At 57.6% G+C, this 17,451-nt stretch overlaps 1 protein-coding gene across 1 annotated transcript in view; it reads left to right on the top strand.

Annotated features, from left to right (window-relative positions):
* Positions 1-17,451, top strand: part of LOC139247549 (zinc finger protein 721-like) — a 59,440-nt gene that overhangs the window by 24,242 nt on the left and 17,747 nt on the right. The window contains exon 2 of the mRNA XM_070871657.1: positions 3,561-5,754. Within this exon, the coding sequence (XP_070727758.1) occupies positions 3,562-5,754 (2,193 nt within the window). The 5' untranslated portion in view covers position 3,561. The remainder of the gene's footprint in view (positions 1-3,560; positions 5,755-17,451) is intronic.

Raw genomic sequence — 17,451 nt, 5'->3', positions numbered from 1 at the left:
CCCTATCACTATCGCTCTCCCACTCTTTTTCCTGCTCTCCTGTGCAGCAGAGCCAGCCACGGTGCCATGAACTTGGCTGCTGCTGCCCTCCCCTGATGAGTCATCCCCCTCAACAGTATTCAAAGCTGTGTATCTGTTTTACAGGGGGATGACCGCAGGGAACCCCTGCACTACCTTCCTTGCACTGCTCTTCCTGCTGGTCTTCCATTCCCTCGCTGGCTGTGGACCCTTCACCTGCGGTAAGACCAACTCGCTACACGTGCTACTCAGGTCATTCTCAGCATCGTGGATGCTCCAGAGTGAATCCACCCTCAGCTCCAACTCCGCAACACGGACCGTCAGGAGCTGGAGGCGGATACACTTCCTGCACACGTAGTCATGAGGGACACCGGAAGTGTCCCTGAGTTCCCACATTGGACAGGAGGAGCATAACACGTGACCGAGCTCTCCTGCCATGACTTAACCCTTAGATACACTTAATTTGGCGACAGGTTACTTACTGATATAAAAAAGAAAAAGAAAAACTACTCAACAATCACTTACCCCTTTGGCTGCGACGTCACCTTTTGATTTCTTTCTACTACTTTTTTGCTTTTTCTCCCGGCTGGAGCTGCACAAGCTGGGCCTTTATAGGCCTCTCCACGCACCTCGCACTCCCGCCCCCTCTCGCAGCCGCTGGGCCTTTATTGGCCTCTCCACGCCCCTTGAGCTCCCGCCTCCGATCTGCCGCCGCCTCTCGCAGCCGCTGGGCCTTTATAGGCCTCTCCACGCACCTCGAGCTCCAATGTTGGGGAAGTCCAGAACCAGGGGTCACAGTCTAAGGATAAGGGGTAAGCCATTTAGGACCGAGATGAGGAGAAACTTCTTCACCCAGAGAATTGTGAACCTGTGGAATTCTCCACCACAGAAAGTTGTTGAGGCCAGTTCGTTGGATATATTCAAAAGGGAGTTAGATGTGGCCCTTACGGTTAAAGGGATCAGGGGGTATGGGGAGAAAGCAGGAGTGGGGTACTGAAGTTGCATGATCAGCCATGATATTGAATGGTGGTACAGGCTCGAAGGGCCGAATGGCCTGCTCCTGCACCTACTTTCTATGTTTCTATGTTAATAAAATCATGGCTGATCTGATCGTGGCCTCAACTCCACTTCCCTGCCCGCTCCCCATAACCCTTCACTCCCTTATTGTTCAAAAATCTGTCTATCTCCACCTTAAATATATTCAATGACCCAGCCTCCACAGCTCTCTGGGGCAGAGAATTCCACAGATTCACCAGAAGAAATTCTTCCTCATCTCCATCTTAAATGTGCAGCCCCTTATTCTGAGATTATGCCCCCTAGTTCGAGATTCCCCCACGAGGGGAAACATCCTCTCTGCATCCACCCTGTCCAGCCACCTCAGAATCTTACACGTTTCGATAAGATCACCTCTCATTCTTCTAAACGCCAATGAATAGAGGCCCAACCTGCTTAACCTTTCCTCATAAGACAACCCCTTCATCTCCGGAATCAACCGAGTGAACCTTCTCTGAACTGCCTCCAATGCAAGTATATCCCTCCTTAAATACGGAGACAAAAACTGTACGTAGTACTCCAGGTGTGGCCTCCCTATCTCTGTAACCTCCTCCAGCCCCTACAATTCTCACCCTAGTTTACAAATCCCTCAATGGCCCCTCCCTATCTCTGTAACCTCCTCCAACCTCGACAATTCTCATCCTCCTGTTCAAATCCCTCCATGGCCCCTCGCTCCCCCTCCCTATCTCTGTCACATCCTCCTGCCTCTTCAATTCTCATCCTCCTGTTCAAATCCCTCCCTCGTACCCCCCCCCCATCTCTGTAATCACCTCCAGCCCTACAACCCTCCGAAACTTCTGTGCTCCTCACTTCTGCCCTCTTGAGCATCCCCTGATCGCTCCACATTCGGAGGCCGTGCCTTCAGCTGCCTGGGGCCCCAAGCTCTGGAACACCCTCCCTAAACCTCTCCGCCTCTCTCTCCTCCTTTTAAGACGCTCCTTAAAACCCACCTCTGTGACCCAGCTTCTGGTCGCCTGTCCCTAATATCTCCCGGTGTGGCTCGGGGTCAAATTGTGTCAGATAATCGCTCATGTTGAAACATCTTGGAACGTTTTACTACATTAAAGGCGCGGTATAAATGCCAGTTGTTGCTGTATATCACGTCCAGGTCATGAATATATGTCAAAGAGCAGAGGTCTCAATACCGACCTCTTGGTACAACCACTGTATACTTCCCTCCTGTCTGAGAAACAACCGTTCACCAATAATCTACTTTCTGTCTCTTAGCTAAATTTCGTATCCAATCAGCCACTGTCCCTTTAATCCCATGGGGTTTAATTTTGTTAACCAGTCTATGTGGTACTGTATCAAACACCGTTTGGTAGTCCATATACACAGCATCCACTACACTACCCTCATCAACCATTAATCAATCAAGTTAGTCAAACATAGAACCATAGAAAATAGGTGCAGGAGCAGGCCATTCAGCCCTTCGAGCCTGCACCACCATTCAATATGATCATGGCTGATCATTCCCTCAGTACCCCACTCCTGCCTTCTCTCCATACCCCCCTGATCCCTTTAGCCGTAAGGGCCACATCTAACTCCCTTTTGAATATATCCAACGAACTGGTCCCCAACAACTTTCTACGGTAGGGAATTCCACAGGTTCACAATTCTCTGAGTGAAGAAGTTTCACCTCATCTCGGTCCTAAATGGCTTACCCCTTATCCTTAGACTGTGAGCCCTGGTTCTGGACTTCCCCAACATCGGGAACATTCTTCCTGCATCTAACCTGTCCCGTCCCGTCAGAATTTTATATGTTTCTATGAGATCCCCTCTCATCCTTCTAAATTCCAGTGAATATAAGCCCAGTCGATCCAGTCTTTCTTCATATGTCAGTCCTGCCATCCCGGGAATCAGTCTGGTGAACCTTCGCTGCACTCCCTCAATAGCAAGAATGTCCTTCCTCAGATTAGGAGACCAAAACTGAATACAATATTCAAAGTGAGGCCTCACCAAGGCCCGGTACAACTGCAGTAAGACCTCCCTGCTCCTATACTCAAATCCTCTCGCTATGAAGGCCAACAAGCCATTTGCCTTCTTCACCGCCTGCTGTACCTGCATGGCCAACTTTCAATGACTGATGTCCCATGACACCCAGGTCTCGTTGCACCTCCCCTTTTCCTAATCTGCCGCCATTCAGATAATATTCTGCCTTTAACAAATCCTTGCTGACTTACATTCATTCACCCAAACTTTTCCAAATGCCAACTTTTGTCCGGGATTATTGTCTGTAAAAGTGATCAGGCACTTTATCAAATGCCTTTTGATGGTCCATATACACAGCATCCACTGCACTACCCTGATCAACCCTCTCCGTAACTTCATTAAAAGTGATAGGGCACTTTATCAAACACATTTTGATGGTCCACATACACAACACCCATCCTCTCCAGGGCTCCCAAGGCGATGGTTGAGGTGCGGGGGGGGGAAGCTGGAGCAAGAGCAGACAATGAACTTGTTTTTTTGTTCCTGCCGATCCGCAGAATGAATCCGTGGCAGGGGATGGCCGGAATCCCGGAGCGGACCTTGGGCACTGAGCTGCCATCACCGTCTGGGGAGCAGGAGGAGCTGTGGCTGGCAGGGACCGAGCCTCCCTCACCGTCGGCGCCTGGGAAGGAGGAGGAGCAGCGGACGTCAGGGACCGAGCTTCCCTCGCTGTCTGCGCCTGTGGAGGAACAGCAGTGGATGGCGGGTGCGGAGATGCCGTCAGCGCCTGCGAGAGAGGAAGAGGCGCAGTGGACGTCGGGGACAGAGCTTCCCTCGCTGTCAACGCCTGCGGGGACGGAGCAGGAGGAGCAGACGTCAGGCACCGAGCTACCCTCGCTGTCTGCGCCTGGGAAGGAGCAGGAGCAGCAGACGTCAGGCACTGAGCTACCCTCGCTGTCTGCGCCTGGGAAGGAGCAGGAGCAGCAGACGTCAGGCACTGAGCTACCCTCGCTGCCTGCGCCTGGGAGGGAGCAGGAGCCGCGGACGTCAGGGACCCAGCTACACTCGCTGTCTGCGCCTGGGAAGGAGCAGGAGCCGCGGACGTCAGGGACCCAGCTACACTCGCTGTCTGCACCTGGGAAGGAGCAGGAGCAGCAGACGTCAGGCACTGAGCTACCCTCGCTGCTTGCGCCTGGGAAGGAGCAGGAGCCGCAGACGTCAGGGACCCAGCTACACTCGCTGTCTGCGCCTGGGAAGGAGCAGGAGCCGCAGACGTCAGGGACCCAGCTACACTCGCTGTCTGCGCCTGGGAAGGAGCAGGAGCGGTGGATGTCAGGGACAGAGCTACCCTCGCTGTCTGCGCCTGTGGAGGAAGAGCAGTGGACAGCGGAGATGCCGTTACCGCCTGCGAGGGAGGAAGACGAGCAGCGGACGTCAGGGACCGAGCTACCCTCGCTGTTGGCGCCTGGGGAGCAGCGGCCGGCGGGCAGCGTTGCCGGACCCGCCGAAGAGACGGCGGCAGCGACAGCAGCCACGGGGACCGGTGGTCGTCGACGCCGTGCCCCCGGCGAGAAGCCGTTCCAGTGTGAGGCCTGCGACAAGGCGTTCCCGCACGCCTCGGGCCTGCTCAAGCACCGGCGGGTGCACACGGGGGAGAAGCCGTTCGCATGCGCCGTGTGCCACAAGGCCTTCGCCAGCGCCTCCTGGCTCTCGGTGCACCAGCGCTCACACACGGGCGAGAAGCCCTTCGAGTGCGGCGTGTGCCACAAGCGCTTCGCCTACTCCTCCTCCTTCGCCGTGCACGGCCGAATCCACACGGGGGAGCGGCCCTTCCGCTGTGGGGCCTGCGGGAAGGGCTTCCGCGAGTCCTCCAAGCTGCTGATCCACCAGCGCCTGCACACCGACCGCCGCCTCTTCCAGTGTGCCGTGTGCCTGAAGAGCTTCAGCAACCTGTCCTACCTGCGGAGCCACCGACGGGTGCACACCGGGGAGCGGCCCTTCGAGTGTGACGTGTGTCACCAGCACTTTGGCAACTCTTCCACGCTGGCGAGTCACCGCCGGCTGCACACGGGCGAGCGGCCCTTCAAGTGCATCCACTGCGACCGGGCCTTCAACCAGTCGGGCCACCTGGCCAGCCACCGGCGGGTGCACACCGGGGAGCGTCCTTACCGCTGTGAGACCTGTGGCCGGGCGTTCGCCGTGTCCTCCAACCTCATGAACCACCGAAGGGTCCACACGGGCGACAAGCCTTACCGCTGCGAGCTCTGCCACAAGCGGTTTGCCTATTCCTCTTCGCTCATGCGGCACCGCCACATCCACACCGGGGAGAAGCCCTTCGCCTGCCGGGCATGCGGGCGGGCCTTCAACCAGTCGGGCCACCTGGCCAACCACCGCTGCTCGCAGCGGGCACCGCCCGCCGCTCTGCCCACCATGCCCCCCGCCCCTCCCCAGCCGACCCCGCCCCGGCCCCTCTACCAGTGCTCGCTCTGCCTGCACAGCTTCGGCGACCTGGGCCGCCTGTCCCGGCACCGCTGTGGGCCGCTGCCGGCTGAGCGCCTGCTCCAGTGCGCCTTGTGCCTGCACACCTTCGCCCAGCTGGCCGAGCTGTCGCAGCACCGGTGCGAGGGAGCCAGGGCCGGCGGTGGGGATGGGGACGGAGCCGACGCCGATGCGGACGGGCCCTTCCGTTGCCTGGTCTGGATCAACTCGGTGGCCGAGCGCCCCTCGCTGGCTGTGCACCAGAGAGCTCGGGTGTGAAGGTCGGGGGTCGTGCACACCCCACCACAGCTGGTCACTACCCAGTGGTACCGGGAACTCCGAAACACTGCGTGTATGTGTGTGTGTGTGTGTGAGAGAGGGAGTGAGTGGGAGAGAGAGAGAGAGTGTGTGTGTGTGAGGGAGAGAGAGAGAGTGAGTGTGTGTGTGTGTGTGTGAGGGGTGAGTGTGTGAGGGAGTGGGAGAAAGAGAATGTGTGTGGTGTGTGTGTGTGAGCGAGTGGGAGAGAGAGAGAGAGAGAGAGTGTGTGAGTGAGAGTGAGTGTGTGTGTGTGTGAGGGGTGTGTGTGTGTGTGTGTGAGGGGTGTGTGTGTGTGTGTGAGGGGTGTGTGTGTGTGTGTGAGGGGTGTGTGTGTGTGTGTGAGGGGTGTGTGTGTGTGTGTGAGGGGTGTGTGTGTGTGAGGGGTGTGTGTGTGTGAGGGGTGTGTGTGTGTGAGGGGTGTGTGTGTGTGAGGGGTGTGTGTGTGTGAGGGGTGTGTGTGTGTGTGTGAGAAAGTGTATGTGTGTGAGTGAGGGGTGTGTTTGAGGGATGTGTGTGTGAGAGTGTGTGTGAGAGAGTGAGTATGTGTGTGTGTAAGAATGTGTGTGAGTGAGGGGGGTATGTGTATGTGAGGGATGTTTGTGTGAGAGAGTGTGTGAGTGAGGGGTGTATGTGTGTGAGTGAGGGGTGTATGTGTGTGAGAAAGTGCATGTGGGTGAGTGAGGGGTGTGTGTGTGTGAGAAAGTGTGTGTGTGTGTGAGAAAGTGTGTGTGTGTGAGAAAGTGTGTGTGTGTGAGAAAGTGTGTGTGTGTGAGAAAGTGTGTGTGTGAGTGAGGGGTGTATGTGTGTGTGAGTGAGGGGTGTATGTGTGTGTGAGAAAGTGTGTGTGTGTGAGTGAGGGGTGTGTGTGTGTGAGAAAGGGTGTGTGTGTGTGAGAAAGGGTGTGTGTGAGTGAGGGGTGTGTGTGTGTGTGAGTGAGGGGTGTGTGTGTGTGAGAAAGTGTGTGTGTGTGTGTGTGTGTGAGTGAGGGGTGTGTGTGTGTGAGAAAGTGTATGTGTGTGTGTGAGAGAGTGTGTGTGTGTGTGAGTGAGGGGGGTATGTGTGTGTGGTCGGGGGAGAAACAGGAAGTTCAGCTAATTAAATATTTTGCCTATAATCTGGTTTAGGAGGTGTCACCTCGAGTCTCGCCAGACTCCAACTCCATCCTGGGTATAGTCGTTTCCAGCCCGTGTGGTACCGAGAGACCCACACTCACAGCAGGAATGGCCCAGGCTGTGACTCCGGCCTGTACTGAGCGAGATGGTCTCACACCCTCCGGGGTGGGACTGAACCCCCCAGACACACAGCAGGAATGGCCCAGGCTGTGACTCCGGCCTGTACTGAGCGAGACGGTCCCATGCCCCCCCGGGGAGGGACTGAACCCCCCAGACACACAGCAGGAATGGCCCAGGCTGTGACTCCGGCCTGTACTGAGCGAGACGGTCTCACGCCCCCCGGGGAGGGACTGAGCCCCCCAGACACACACAGCAGGAATGGCCCAGGCTGTGACTCCGGCCTGTACTGAGCGAGACGGTCTCACACCCTCTGGGGAGGGACTGAGCCCCCTACACACACAGCAGGAATGGCCCAGGCTGTGACTCCGGCCTGTACTGAGCGAGACGGTCTCGCGCCCCCCGGCAAGGGACTGAACCCCCTACACACACAGCAGGAATGGCCCAGGCTGTGACTCCGGCCTGTACTGAGCGAGATGGTCTCACACCCTCCGGGGAGGGACTGAACCCCCCAGACACACAGCAGGAATGGCCCAGGCTGTGACTCCGGCCTGTACTGAGCGAGATGGTCTCACACCCTCTGGGGAGGGACTGAGCCCCCTACACACAAGCAGGAATGGCCCAGGCTGTGGCCCCGGCCTGTACTGAGCGAGACGGTCCCATGCCCCCTGGGGAGGGACTGAGCCCCCTACACACAAGCAGGAATGGCCCAGGCTGTGACTCCGGCCTGTACTGAGCGAGATGGTCTCACGCCCCCCCGGGGAGGGACTGAGCCCCCCAGACACACACAGCAGGAATGGCCCAGGCTGTGACTCCGGCCTGTACTGAGCGAGATGGTCTCACGCCCCCCCGGGGAGGGACTGAGCCCCCAGACACAGCAGGAACGGCCCAGGCTGTGACTCCGGCCTGTACTGAGCGAGACGGTCTCACGCCCCCCCGGGGAGGGACTGAACCCCCCAGACACACAGCAGGAATGGCCCAGGCTGTGACTCCGGCCTGTACTGAGCGAGATGGTCTCACGCCCCCCCGGGGAGGGACTGAACCCCCCAGACACACACAGAGCAGGAATGGCCCAGGCTGTGAACCGGCCTGTACTGAGCGAGACGGTCTCACGCCCCCCGGGGAGGGACTGAGCCCCCAGACACACAAGCAGGAATGGCCCAGGCTGTGACTCCGGCCTGTACTGAGCGAGACGGTCTCACGCCCCCCGGGGAGGGACTGAGCCCCCCAGACACAGAGCAGGAATGGCCCAGGCTGTGGCCCCGGCCTGTACTGAGCGAGATGGTCTCACGCCCCCCGGGGAGGGACTGAGCCCCCTACACACACAGCAGGAATGGCCCAGGCTGTGACTCCGGCCTGTACTGAGCGAGACGGTCTCGCACCCTCTGGGGAGGGACTGAACCCCCCAGACACACAGCAGGAATGGCCCAGGCTGTGACTCCGGCCTGTACTGAGCGAGACGGTCTCACACCCTCCGGGGAGGGACTGAACCCCCCCAGACACACAGCAGGAATGGCCCAGGCTGTGAACCGGCCTGTACTGAGCGAGACGGTCTCACACCCTCCGGGGAGGGACTGAGCCCCCTACACACAGCAGGAATGGCCCAGGCTGTGACTCCGGCCTGTACTGAGCGAGATGGTCTCACGCCCCCCGGGGAGGGACTGAACCCCCCAGACATACAGCAGGAATGGCCCAGGCTGTGACTCCGGCCTGTACTGAGCGAGACGGTCTCACGCCCCCCGGGGAGGGACTGAGCCCCCCAGACACACAGCAGGAATGGCCCAGGCTGTGACTCCGGCCTGTACTGAGCGAGACGGTCTCACGCCCCCCGGGGAGGGACTGAGCCCCCCAGACACACACAGCAGGAATGGCCCAGGCTGTGACTCCGGCCTGTACTGAGCGAGACGGTCTCACGCCCCCCGGGGAGGGACTGAGCCCCCCAGACACACACAGAGCAGGAATGGCCCAGGCTGTGACTCCGGCCTGTACTGAGCGAGACGGTCTCACGCCCCCCGGGGAGGGACTGAGCCCCCTACACACACAGAGCAGGAATGGCCCAGGCTGTGACTCCGGCCTGTACTGAGCGAGATGGTCTCACGCCCCCCGGGGAGGGACTGAGCCCCCCACACACACAGCAGGAATGGCCCAGGCTGTGACTCCGGCCTGTACTGAGCGCGATGGTCTCACGCCCCCCGGGGAGGGACTGAGCCCCCCAGACACACAGCAGGAATGGCCCAGGCTGTGGCCCCGGCCTGTACTGAGCGAGACGGTCTCACGCCCCCCGGGGAGGGACTGAGCCCCCTACACACACAGCAGGAATGGCCCAGGCTGTGACTCCGGCCTGTACTGAGCGCGATGGTCTCACGCCCCCCGGGGAGGGACTGAACCCCCCAGACACACAGCAGGAATGGCCCAGGCTGTGACTCCGGCCTGTACTGAGCGAGACGGTCTCACGCCCCCCGGGGAGGGACTGAGCCCCCCAGACACACACAGCAGGAATGGCCCAGGCTGTGGCCCTGACCTGTACTGAGCGAGACGGTCTCACGCCCCCCGGGGAGGGACTGAACCCCCTACACACACAGCAGGAATGGCCCAGGCTGTGGCCCCGACCTGTACTGAGCGCGATGGTCTCACGCCCCCCGGGGAGGGACTGAACCCCCTACACACACAGCAGGAATGGCCCAGGCTGTGGCCCCGACCTGTACTGAGCGAGACGATTTTCCCCCTCCCCACGCACACACATACAGAGGTGAAGGTGTCCCGCACCAAGTGCCAGCGGCCCGTTATTGCTTGCCTTGTCTGACCCACCGCCATTTTGCCATTCCCTCTCCTGGTTGTACTTAACCTCAGTCGTCAGTCAAACTCTTCCAACTCGTGACATTTCTTCCCGTAACCCACCTCCCTCTCGGCCTGCAGCGAGGACCGGCTGCCTCACACTCCTGGTGCCATGTAGTTTTTGGTTATTAGTTCCTGGGATGTGGGCGTCACTGGCAAGGCCGGCATTTATTGCCCATCCCTAATTGCCCTTGAGAAGATGGTGGTGAGCCGCCGCCTTGAACCGCTGCAGTCCGTGTGGTGAAGGTGAACGGCCAATATATTTCCAAGTCGAGGGATGCTGTGTGTGTGAGACTCGGAGGGGGGAACGTAGAAACATAGAAAATAGGTGCAGGAGCAGGCCATTCGGCTCTTCGAGCCTGCACCGCCATTCAGTAAGATCATACCCCACTCCTGCCTTCTCTCCATGCCCCCTGATCCCTTTAGCCGTAAGCCGTAAAAGGATGCATTCGCAGTCGTGGAGGTGGTGGTGTTCCCATGCGCTTGCTGCCCTTGTCCTTCTCGGCGCGGGTTTGGGAGACGCTGCCGAAGAAGCCTTGGCGAGTTGCCGCAGCGCATCTTGTAGACGGTGCCCGCATTGCGGCCACGGTTGGCGGAGGGAGCGAGTGTTTTGAAGGTGGGTGGGGTAACGGGCCGATCGAGCGGGGCTGCTTTGTCCTGGGCGGGGCCGAGCTTCTCCTCCAGGCCAAGCGGAGAGCGTTCCATCACGCGATGCCCCTGACCGAGTTGTGGGTGCTGAAATGTGTTGCGATAGTGATGCCTCTCGCACGGTATCTGCCCCCTTTCCCCCTGGTGCCAGGCGCTGCTGTGATAGAACGGTGGAGAGGCGTTGTAAGGTCGGGCGACTTAATCCCGGCAAACTGTAACCAATAGTCCAACGTTTAGCAATCTTGGAACTGATTTAGAAAGTTGACCTTTCTGGACTGTGGAGGTCTGATAAACGTACTGATTTTTTCGTTGTTTTTTTTACTTTACTAGAAGGCCTCCCACGAGGTTGCTCGCGGATTGAGTAGGTAAAGAAATTATAGTGCTGCTCACCCATTGTAGGGTTAGGTAAATGAAGTAACTGTTTCGTCTCGTCACGTGTCTCCGTTACGTTAAAAAAAAAACCCGGTGCGCGGAGGGTGCTGTAGTTGCATTGAATAAGTGTTTGTTGCTGTCTCGGCCCGGCAAGTCAATGTCAATAAAGAGATCTGTGCACCTGATTGGCCTACGCTGTTCATTATTCATAGTTTGTCAACCCTGCGATGGTGGGGCACACTGGGGTGGTTATTGTAGAGGACGGTATACCATGTAACGCACGCCGTGTTATCACGCTGCACGTCATCAGTCAGTCGTAGGCGTTCCCTCGAAGCGAGGATGACTTGCTTCTACGCCAAAAACGGAAGAGTTCACAGAGAAACATAGAAAATAGGTGCAGGAGCAGGCCATTCAGCCCTTCGAGCCTGCACCACCATTCAATGAGTTCATGGCTGAACATGCAACTTCAGTACCCCATTCCTGCTTTCTCGCCATACCCCTTGATCCCCCGAGTAGTAAGGACTTCATCTAACTCCCTTTTGAATATATTTAGTGAATTGGCCTCAACTACTTTCTGTGGTAGAGAATTCCACAGGTTCACAATTCTCTGGGTGAAGAAGTTTCTCCTCATCTCGGTCCTAAATGGCTTACCCCTTATCCTTAGACTGTGAGCCCTGGTTCTGGACTTCCCCAACATCGGGAACATTCTTCCTGCATCTAACCTGTCCAGTCCCGTCAGAATTTTAAACGTTTCCCTCTCATTCTTCTGAACTCCAGTGAATACAAGTCCAGTTGATCCAGTCTTTCTTGATATGTCAGTCCCACCATCCTGGGAATCAGTCTGGTGAATCTTCGCTGCACTCCCTCAATAGCAAGAATATCCTTCCTCAAGTTAGGAGACCAAAACTGTACACAATATTCCAGGTGTGGTCTCACCAAGGCCCTGTACAACTGTAGTAAGACCTCCCTACTCCTATACTCAAATCCTCTCGCTATGAAGGCCAACATACTATTTGCCTTCTCACCACTCTCTGGGTAAGGAAGTTTCTGCTGAACTCCCCATTGGATTTATGCGTGACTGTCTTATATTGATGGCCCCCTCAGTTCTGGTCTCTCCTCCCCCTGCGCCCCACAAGTGGAAACATTTCTACATCTAACCAATCGAAACCCTTTCATAATCTTAAAGACCTCGGTCGGGTCACCCCTAGGTCTTCTCTTTTCCAGCGAGAAGAGCCCCAGTGGTTCAGCCTTTCCCATTGGGTATAAGCTCTCAGTTCTGGTATCATTCCGGTAAACAATTGCTGCACTTTCTGTCCACACATTACAACAGTGACGACACTCCAAAAGTACTTCATTGGCTGTAAAGCACTTTGTGACGTCCGGTGGTCGTGAAAAGCGGCATATCTTAAATCTTCTCCAATGCCTCTGTCCTTTTTATAATATAGAGACCAGAACTGTGCACGGTGCTCCAAGTGTGGTCTAACCCAGGTATATGGAGACCAGAACTGTGCAGTGCTCCCAGTGTGGTCTAACCCAGGTATATGGAGACCAGAACTGTGCACGGTGCTCCAAGTGTGGTCTAACCCAGGTATATGGAGACCAGAACTGTGCATGGTGCTCCAAGTGTGGTCTAACCCAGGTATATGGAGACTAGAACTGTATACCGTGCTCCAAGTGTGATCTAACCCAGGTATATGGAGACCAGAACTGTGCACGGTGCTCCAAGTGTGGTCTAACCCAGGTATATGGAGACTAGAACTGTATACCGTGCTCCAAGTGTGATCTAACCCAGGTATATGGAGACCAGAACTGTGCACGGTGCTCCAAGTGTGCTCTAACCCAGGTATATGGAGACCAAAACTGTGCTCGGTGCTCCAAGTGTGATCTAACCCAGGTATATGGAGACCAGAACTGTACACGGTGCTCCCAGTGTGGTCTAACGCAGATATAAGACCATAGAAATGCAGCAGTGGGCCATTTGGCCCCTCGAGCCTGCTCCGCCATTTAATACGATCATGGCTGATCTGATCTTGGACTCAGCTCCACTTCCCTGCCCGCTCCCCATAACCCTTGACTCCCGTATCGCTCAAAAATCTGTCTATCTCTGTCTTAAATATATTCAATGACCCAGCCTCACAGCTCTCTGAGGCAGCGAGTTCCACAGATTTACAACCATCTGAGAGAAGAAATTCCTCCTCATCTCAGTTTTAAATGGGCGGCCCCTTATTCTAAGACCATGCCCCCTAGTTCTAGTCTCCCCCATCAGTGGGAACATCCTCTCTGCATCCACCTTGTCGAGCTCCCTCATAATCTGATACGTTTCGATAAGATCACCTCTCATTCTTCTGAATTCCAATGAGTAGAGGCCCAACCTCCTCAACCTTTCCTCATAAGTCAACCCCCCTCATCCCCGGAATCAACCGAGTGAACCTCTGAACTGATTCCAAAGCAAGTATATCCTTTCTTCTCGTTGTCCCATGACTCCCCCATGTATGAGTCATGAGTGTGCTATGTATTTCTGATATGTGGAATACAACACTCTTCAACGTAAACACCCTCCCTTTAAACCAATCGCTGTCCTCCAACATTATCACCAGCCTGCCCTGCGTCAAAAGGTTTCTGTGTTTATTTCCCACTCCAGAGACCTGAGCACCGAATCCTGGTGCCTGTACTGAGGGGCAGTACTGAGGGAGTGCCGTACTGGGCTGTCAGAGGGGTGGTTCTGAGGGAGCGCCGTACTGCTCTGTCGGAGGGGCAGTACTGAGGGAGCCCCGTACTGCTCTGTTGGAGGGGCAGTACTGAGGGAGCCCCGCACTGTCGGAGGGGCAGTACTGAGGGAGCCCCGCACTGTCGGAGGGGCAGTACTGAGGGAGCGCCGCACTGTCGGAGGGGCAGTACTGAGGGAGCCCCGCACTGTCGGAGGGGCAGTACTGAGGGAGCGCCGCACTGTCGGAGGGGCAGTACTGAGGGAGTGCCGTACTGCACTGTCGGAGGGGCAGTACTGAGGGAGTGCCGTACTGTCGGAGGGGCAGTACTGAGGGAGTGCCGTACTGCCTCTGTCGGAGGGGCAGTACTGAGGGAGCCCCGCACTGTCGGAGGGGCAGTACTGAGGGAGCGCCGCACTGTCGGAGGGGCAGTACTGAGGGAGTGCCGCACTGTCGGAGGGGCAGTACTGAGGGAGTGCCGTACTGCTCTGTCGGAGGGGCAGTACTGAGGGAGTGCCGCACTGTCGGAGGGGCAGTACTGAGGGAGCGCCGCACTGTCGGAGGGGCAGTACTGAGGGAGCCCCGCACTGTCGGAGGGGCAGTACTGAGGGAGCGACGTACTGTCGGAGGGGCAGTACTGAGGGAGCGCCGCACTGTCGGAGGGGCAGTACTGAGGGAGTGCCGCACTGTCGGAGGGGCAGTACTGAGGGAGCGCCGCACTGTCGGAGGGGCAGTACTGAGGGAGTGCCGTACTGCTCTGTCGGAGGGGCCGCACTGTCGGAGGTACTATCAAACCAAGTTCCTGTCTGTCGTCTTGAGGTGGAGAACATTGATCCCACGGCCACTATTGGAAGAAGAACAAAAGCAGTATTATTCACCGCACCGTGTCTGGACAAGAACTTACCCCCGGCCCCGGAGCGTGCTGTACACACGGAGCGTGCTGTACACACGGAGCGTGCTGTATATGCGGTGCGCAGCCTCCAGCAGAATGTGTTTTCCACAAGTCCCTCCTGCCAAAAACAGCCATGTGTTAGGAGTCACGTCTGTGACCGAGCAAAGTGACACATCGTGGACCAACCTCCCTCCGTCTCCACACTGTGAGGGACTCCCTCCCCTCCCTCCGTCTCCACACTGTGGGGGACCCCCTCCCCTCCCTCCGTCTCCAAACTGTGGGGGACTCCCTCCCCTCCCTCCGTCTCCACACTGTGGGGGACCCCCTCCCCTCCCTCCGTCTCCACACTGTGAGGGACTCCCTCCCCTCCCTCCGTCTCCACACTGTGGGGGACTCCCTCCCCTCCCTCCGTCTCCACACTGTGAGGGACTCCCTCCCCTCCCTCCGTCTCCAAACTGAGTGGGACTCCCTCCCCTCCCTCCGTCTCCAAACTGAGTGGGACTCCCTCCCCTCCCTCCGTCTCCAAACTGAGTGGGACTCCCTCACCTCCCAAACTGAGTGGGACTCCCTCACCTCCAAACTGAGTGGGACTCCCTCCCCTCCCTCCGTCTCCAAACTGTGTGAGACTCCCTCACCTCCCAAACTGAGTGGAGCTCCCTCCCCTCCCCTCCGTCTCCAAACTGTGGGGGACTCCCTCCCCTCCCCTCCGTCTCCAAACTGTGTGGGACTCCCTCCTCTCCCTCTGTCTCCAAACTGTGTGGGACTCCCTCCCCTCCCCTCTGTCTCCAAACTGTGTGGGACTCCCTCCCCTCCCCTCTGTCTCCAAACTGTGTGGGACTCCCTCCCCTCCCTCCGTTTCCAAACTGTGTGGGACTCCCTCTGTCTCCAAACTGTGTGGGACTCCCTCCCCTCCCTCCGTCTCCAAACTGTGTGGGACTCCCTCCCCTCCGTCTCCAAACTGTATGGGACTCCCTCCCTCCAAAAAAAGTACTTCATTGGCGGTAAAGCACTTTGAGACGTCCGGGGGGGTGGTGAAAAGGCACTCTATAAACGCAAGTCTTTCCTCCCTTCCTTCGCCGGCCTCCTTTCTCCTTTCGGTTCGGCCGTATGACAAGATGTGACCATCCGCGCCCCCCCCCCCCCCCCTCCACTGCCCCTTCCGTCCGCTATACTGGGATACAACTCCTTTGGCCGCCCACAACCCCAATTGGCGACATAAACAACAACCCCCCCACCCCGCAACCACCACACAACCCCCGCCGCCGTAGAACAAGGGAGCCATTGGCTGAACGTGAAGCACTCTGCGGCGTTGGCGAGACTGCGGACCGGGCGGCAGGCCGACACCAGTCCTTTGGCCATCTTCGGGCGCCATGTGACCCGTCGGCCATCTTTGTTTGGCCAACTTGGCGCTTTCTTTTGGCTTTATCTTGGAAAATCCTGGTAAATAGTCAATCAAAACACCACTGGGGGGGGGAAAGGGATTTTTTTTTTACCTCAGCCACAGTTTCTTTTCTAGTTTTCCCCCATCATGAGGTGAATTAATTTTTTTGAGGGGGGGGGGGGTGGGGTAAAGCTGCAATAAATCACGATATTTTCCTCCCCCCACTTATTCCCTGGTGTTTTTTAAGGGGTTTGGTGTGAAAGGTTGCCCATTTAAAGCTCTTTTTCCCCTTCCTATTCCTCCATTCAGATCAAATGGCCGCCCTTCCTCAACTGACAACCGCCTCGCGCGCCTTTCAAATCCCAACCGCCAGCGCGGGGCGGGGCCACCGCCTCTGATTGACAGGTGGCGAGGTGAGGGGCCTCGCGCGGCCAGGGGGTGGAGCAAGCGGCGGGGTTGCCCGGCGCCGATTGGAGCATCCGACAATGAGAGGGCGGGTGCTGGCGGCGCTGATTGACAGGCCCACGCGGCGAGGGTGCGATGCCCCGGCGCTGATTGGAGCATCCGACAACGAGGGGGCGGGATGCTGGCGGCGCTGATTGACAGGCCCACGTGGGTGAGGGGGGGATGGTTTTCCCCACCCCCCCCCCCGGCGCTGATTGGATGATCCCATGCCATTGACAGACGGGCCCGCCGAGCGCGCGAGAGCTGATTGGCCGCCGGGCCGCCGGCCTCGCCGCTGATTGGACAGCGCGGGGCTGGGAGGAGGGATGACACACGCCCACCTTGCGCGGCCGGCCGTCAGTCGGCGCACGGAGCGCGGAGGGAGCGGACTTGTGCAGCCTGGCCGGGCGTGGCAGGTGAGAAATGGCCATGAAACACCGCCTGGGAAAGGGGCCAGCGGGCCGGCCGTGGCGGCATCAAGCGTGGGGCCACCGGTTGGTGGAGCGATCGGCGGCCGGCCGGGTCGCAGCAGGCCGATTAGCGCATAGGCCCAGAAGCCTGGGGCTCGCGTGATAGAGGTGGCCGGATGTGGTGCGGGGGTGCCTGGGGGTTGGGTGTCTGGACCTGGGGAATGGGTGTCTGGACCTAGAAAAGTGCTCTTTGGGTGTGGGGAAGGGGAATAGACACCCACCCTGGGTTTTTGGGGGGTTTATATATAGAATAACGGATACCCGGGGAGTGAGTTACAGGCTGGAATCTAATCGAGGGGTTCGGGGGGTTTATATATAGAATAACAGATACCCTGGGAGTGAGTTACAGGCTGGAATCTAATCTAGGGGTTCGGGGGGTTTATATATAGAATAACAGATACCCGGGAGTGAGTTACAGGCTGGAATCTAATCGAGGGGTTCGGGGGGTTTATATATAGAATAACAGATACCCGGGAGTGAGTTACAGACTGGAATCTAATCGAGGGGTTCGGGGGGTTTATATATAGAATAACAGATACCCGGGAGTGAGTTACAGGCTGGAATCTAATCGAGGGGTTCGGGGGGTTTATATATAGAATAACGGATACCCGGGAGTGAGTTACAGGCTGGAATCTAATCGAGGGGTTCGGGGTGTTTATATATAGAATAACAGATA

Source organism: Pristiophorus japonicus, unplaced genomic scaffold (genome assembly GCF_044704955.1).
Source record: "Pristiophorus japonicus isolate sPriJap1 unplaced genomic scaffold, sPriJap1.hap1 HAP1_SCAFFOLD_272, whole genome shotgun sequence".
Taxonomy (NCBI): domain Eukaryota; kingdom Metazoa; phylum Chordata; class Chondrichthyes; family Pristiophoridae; genus Pristiophorus; species Pristiophorus japonicus.
This window is presented reverse-complemented; position numbering and strand designations above follow the sequence as displayed.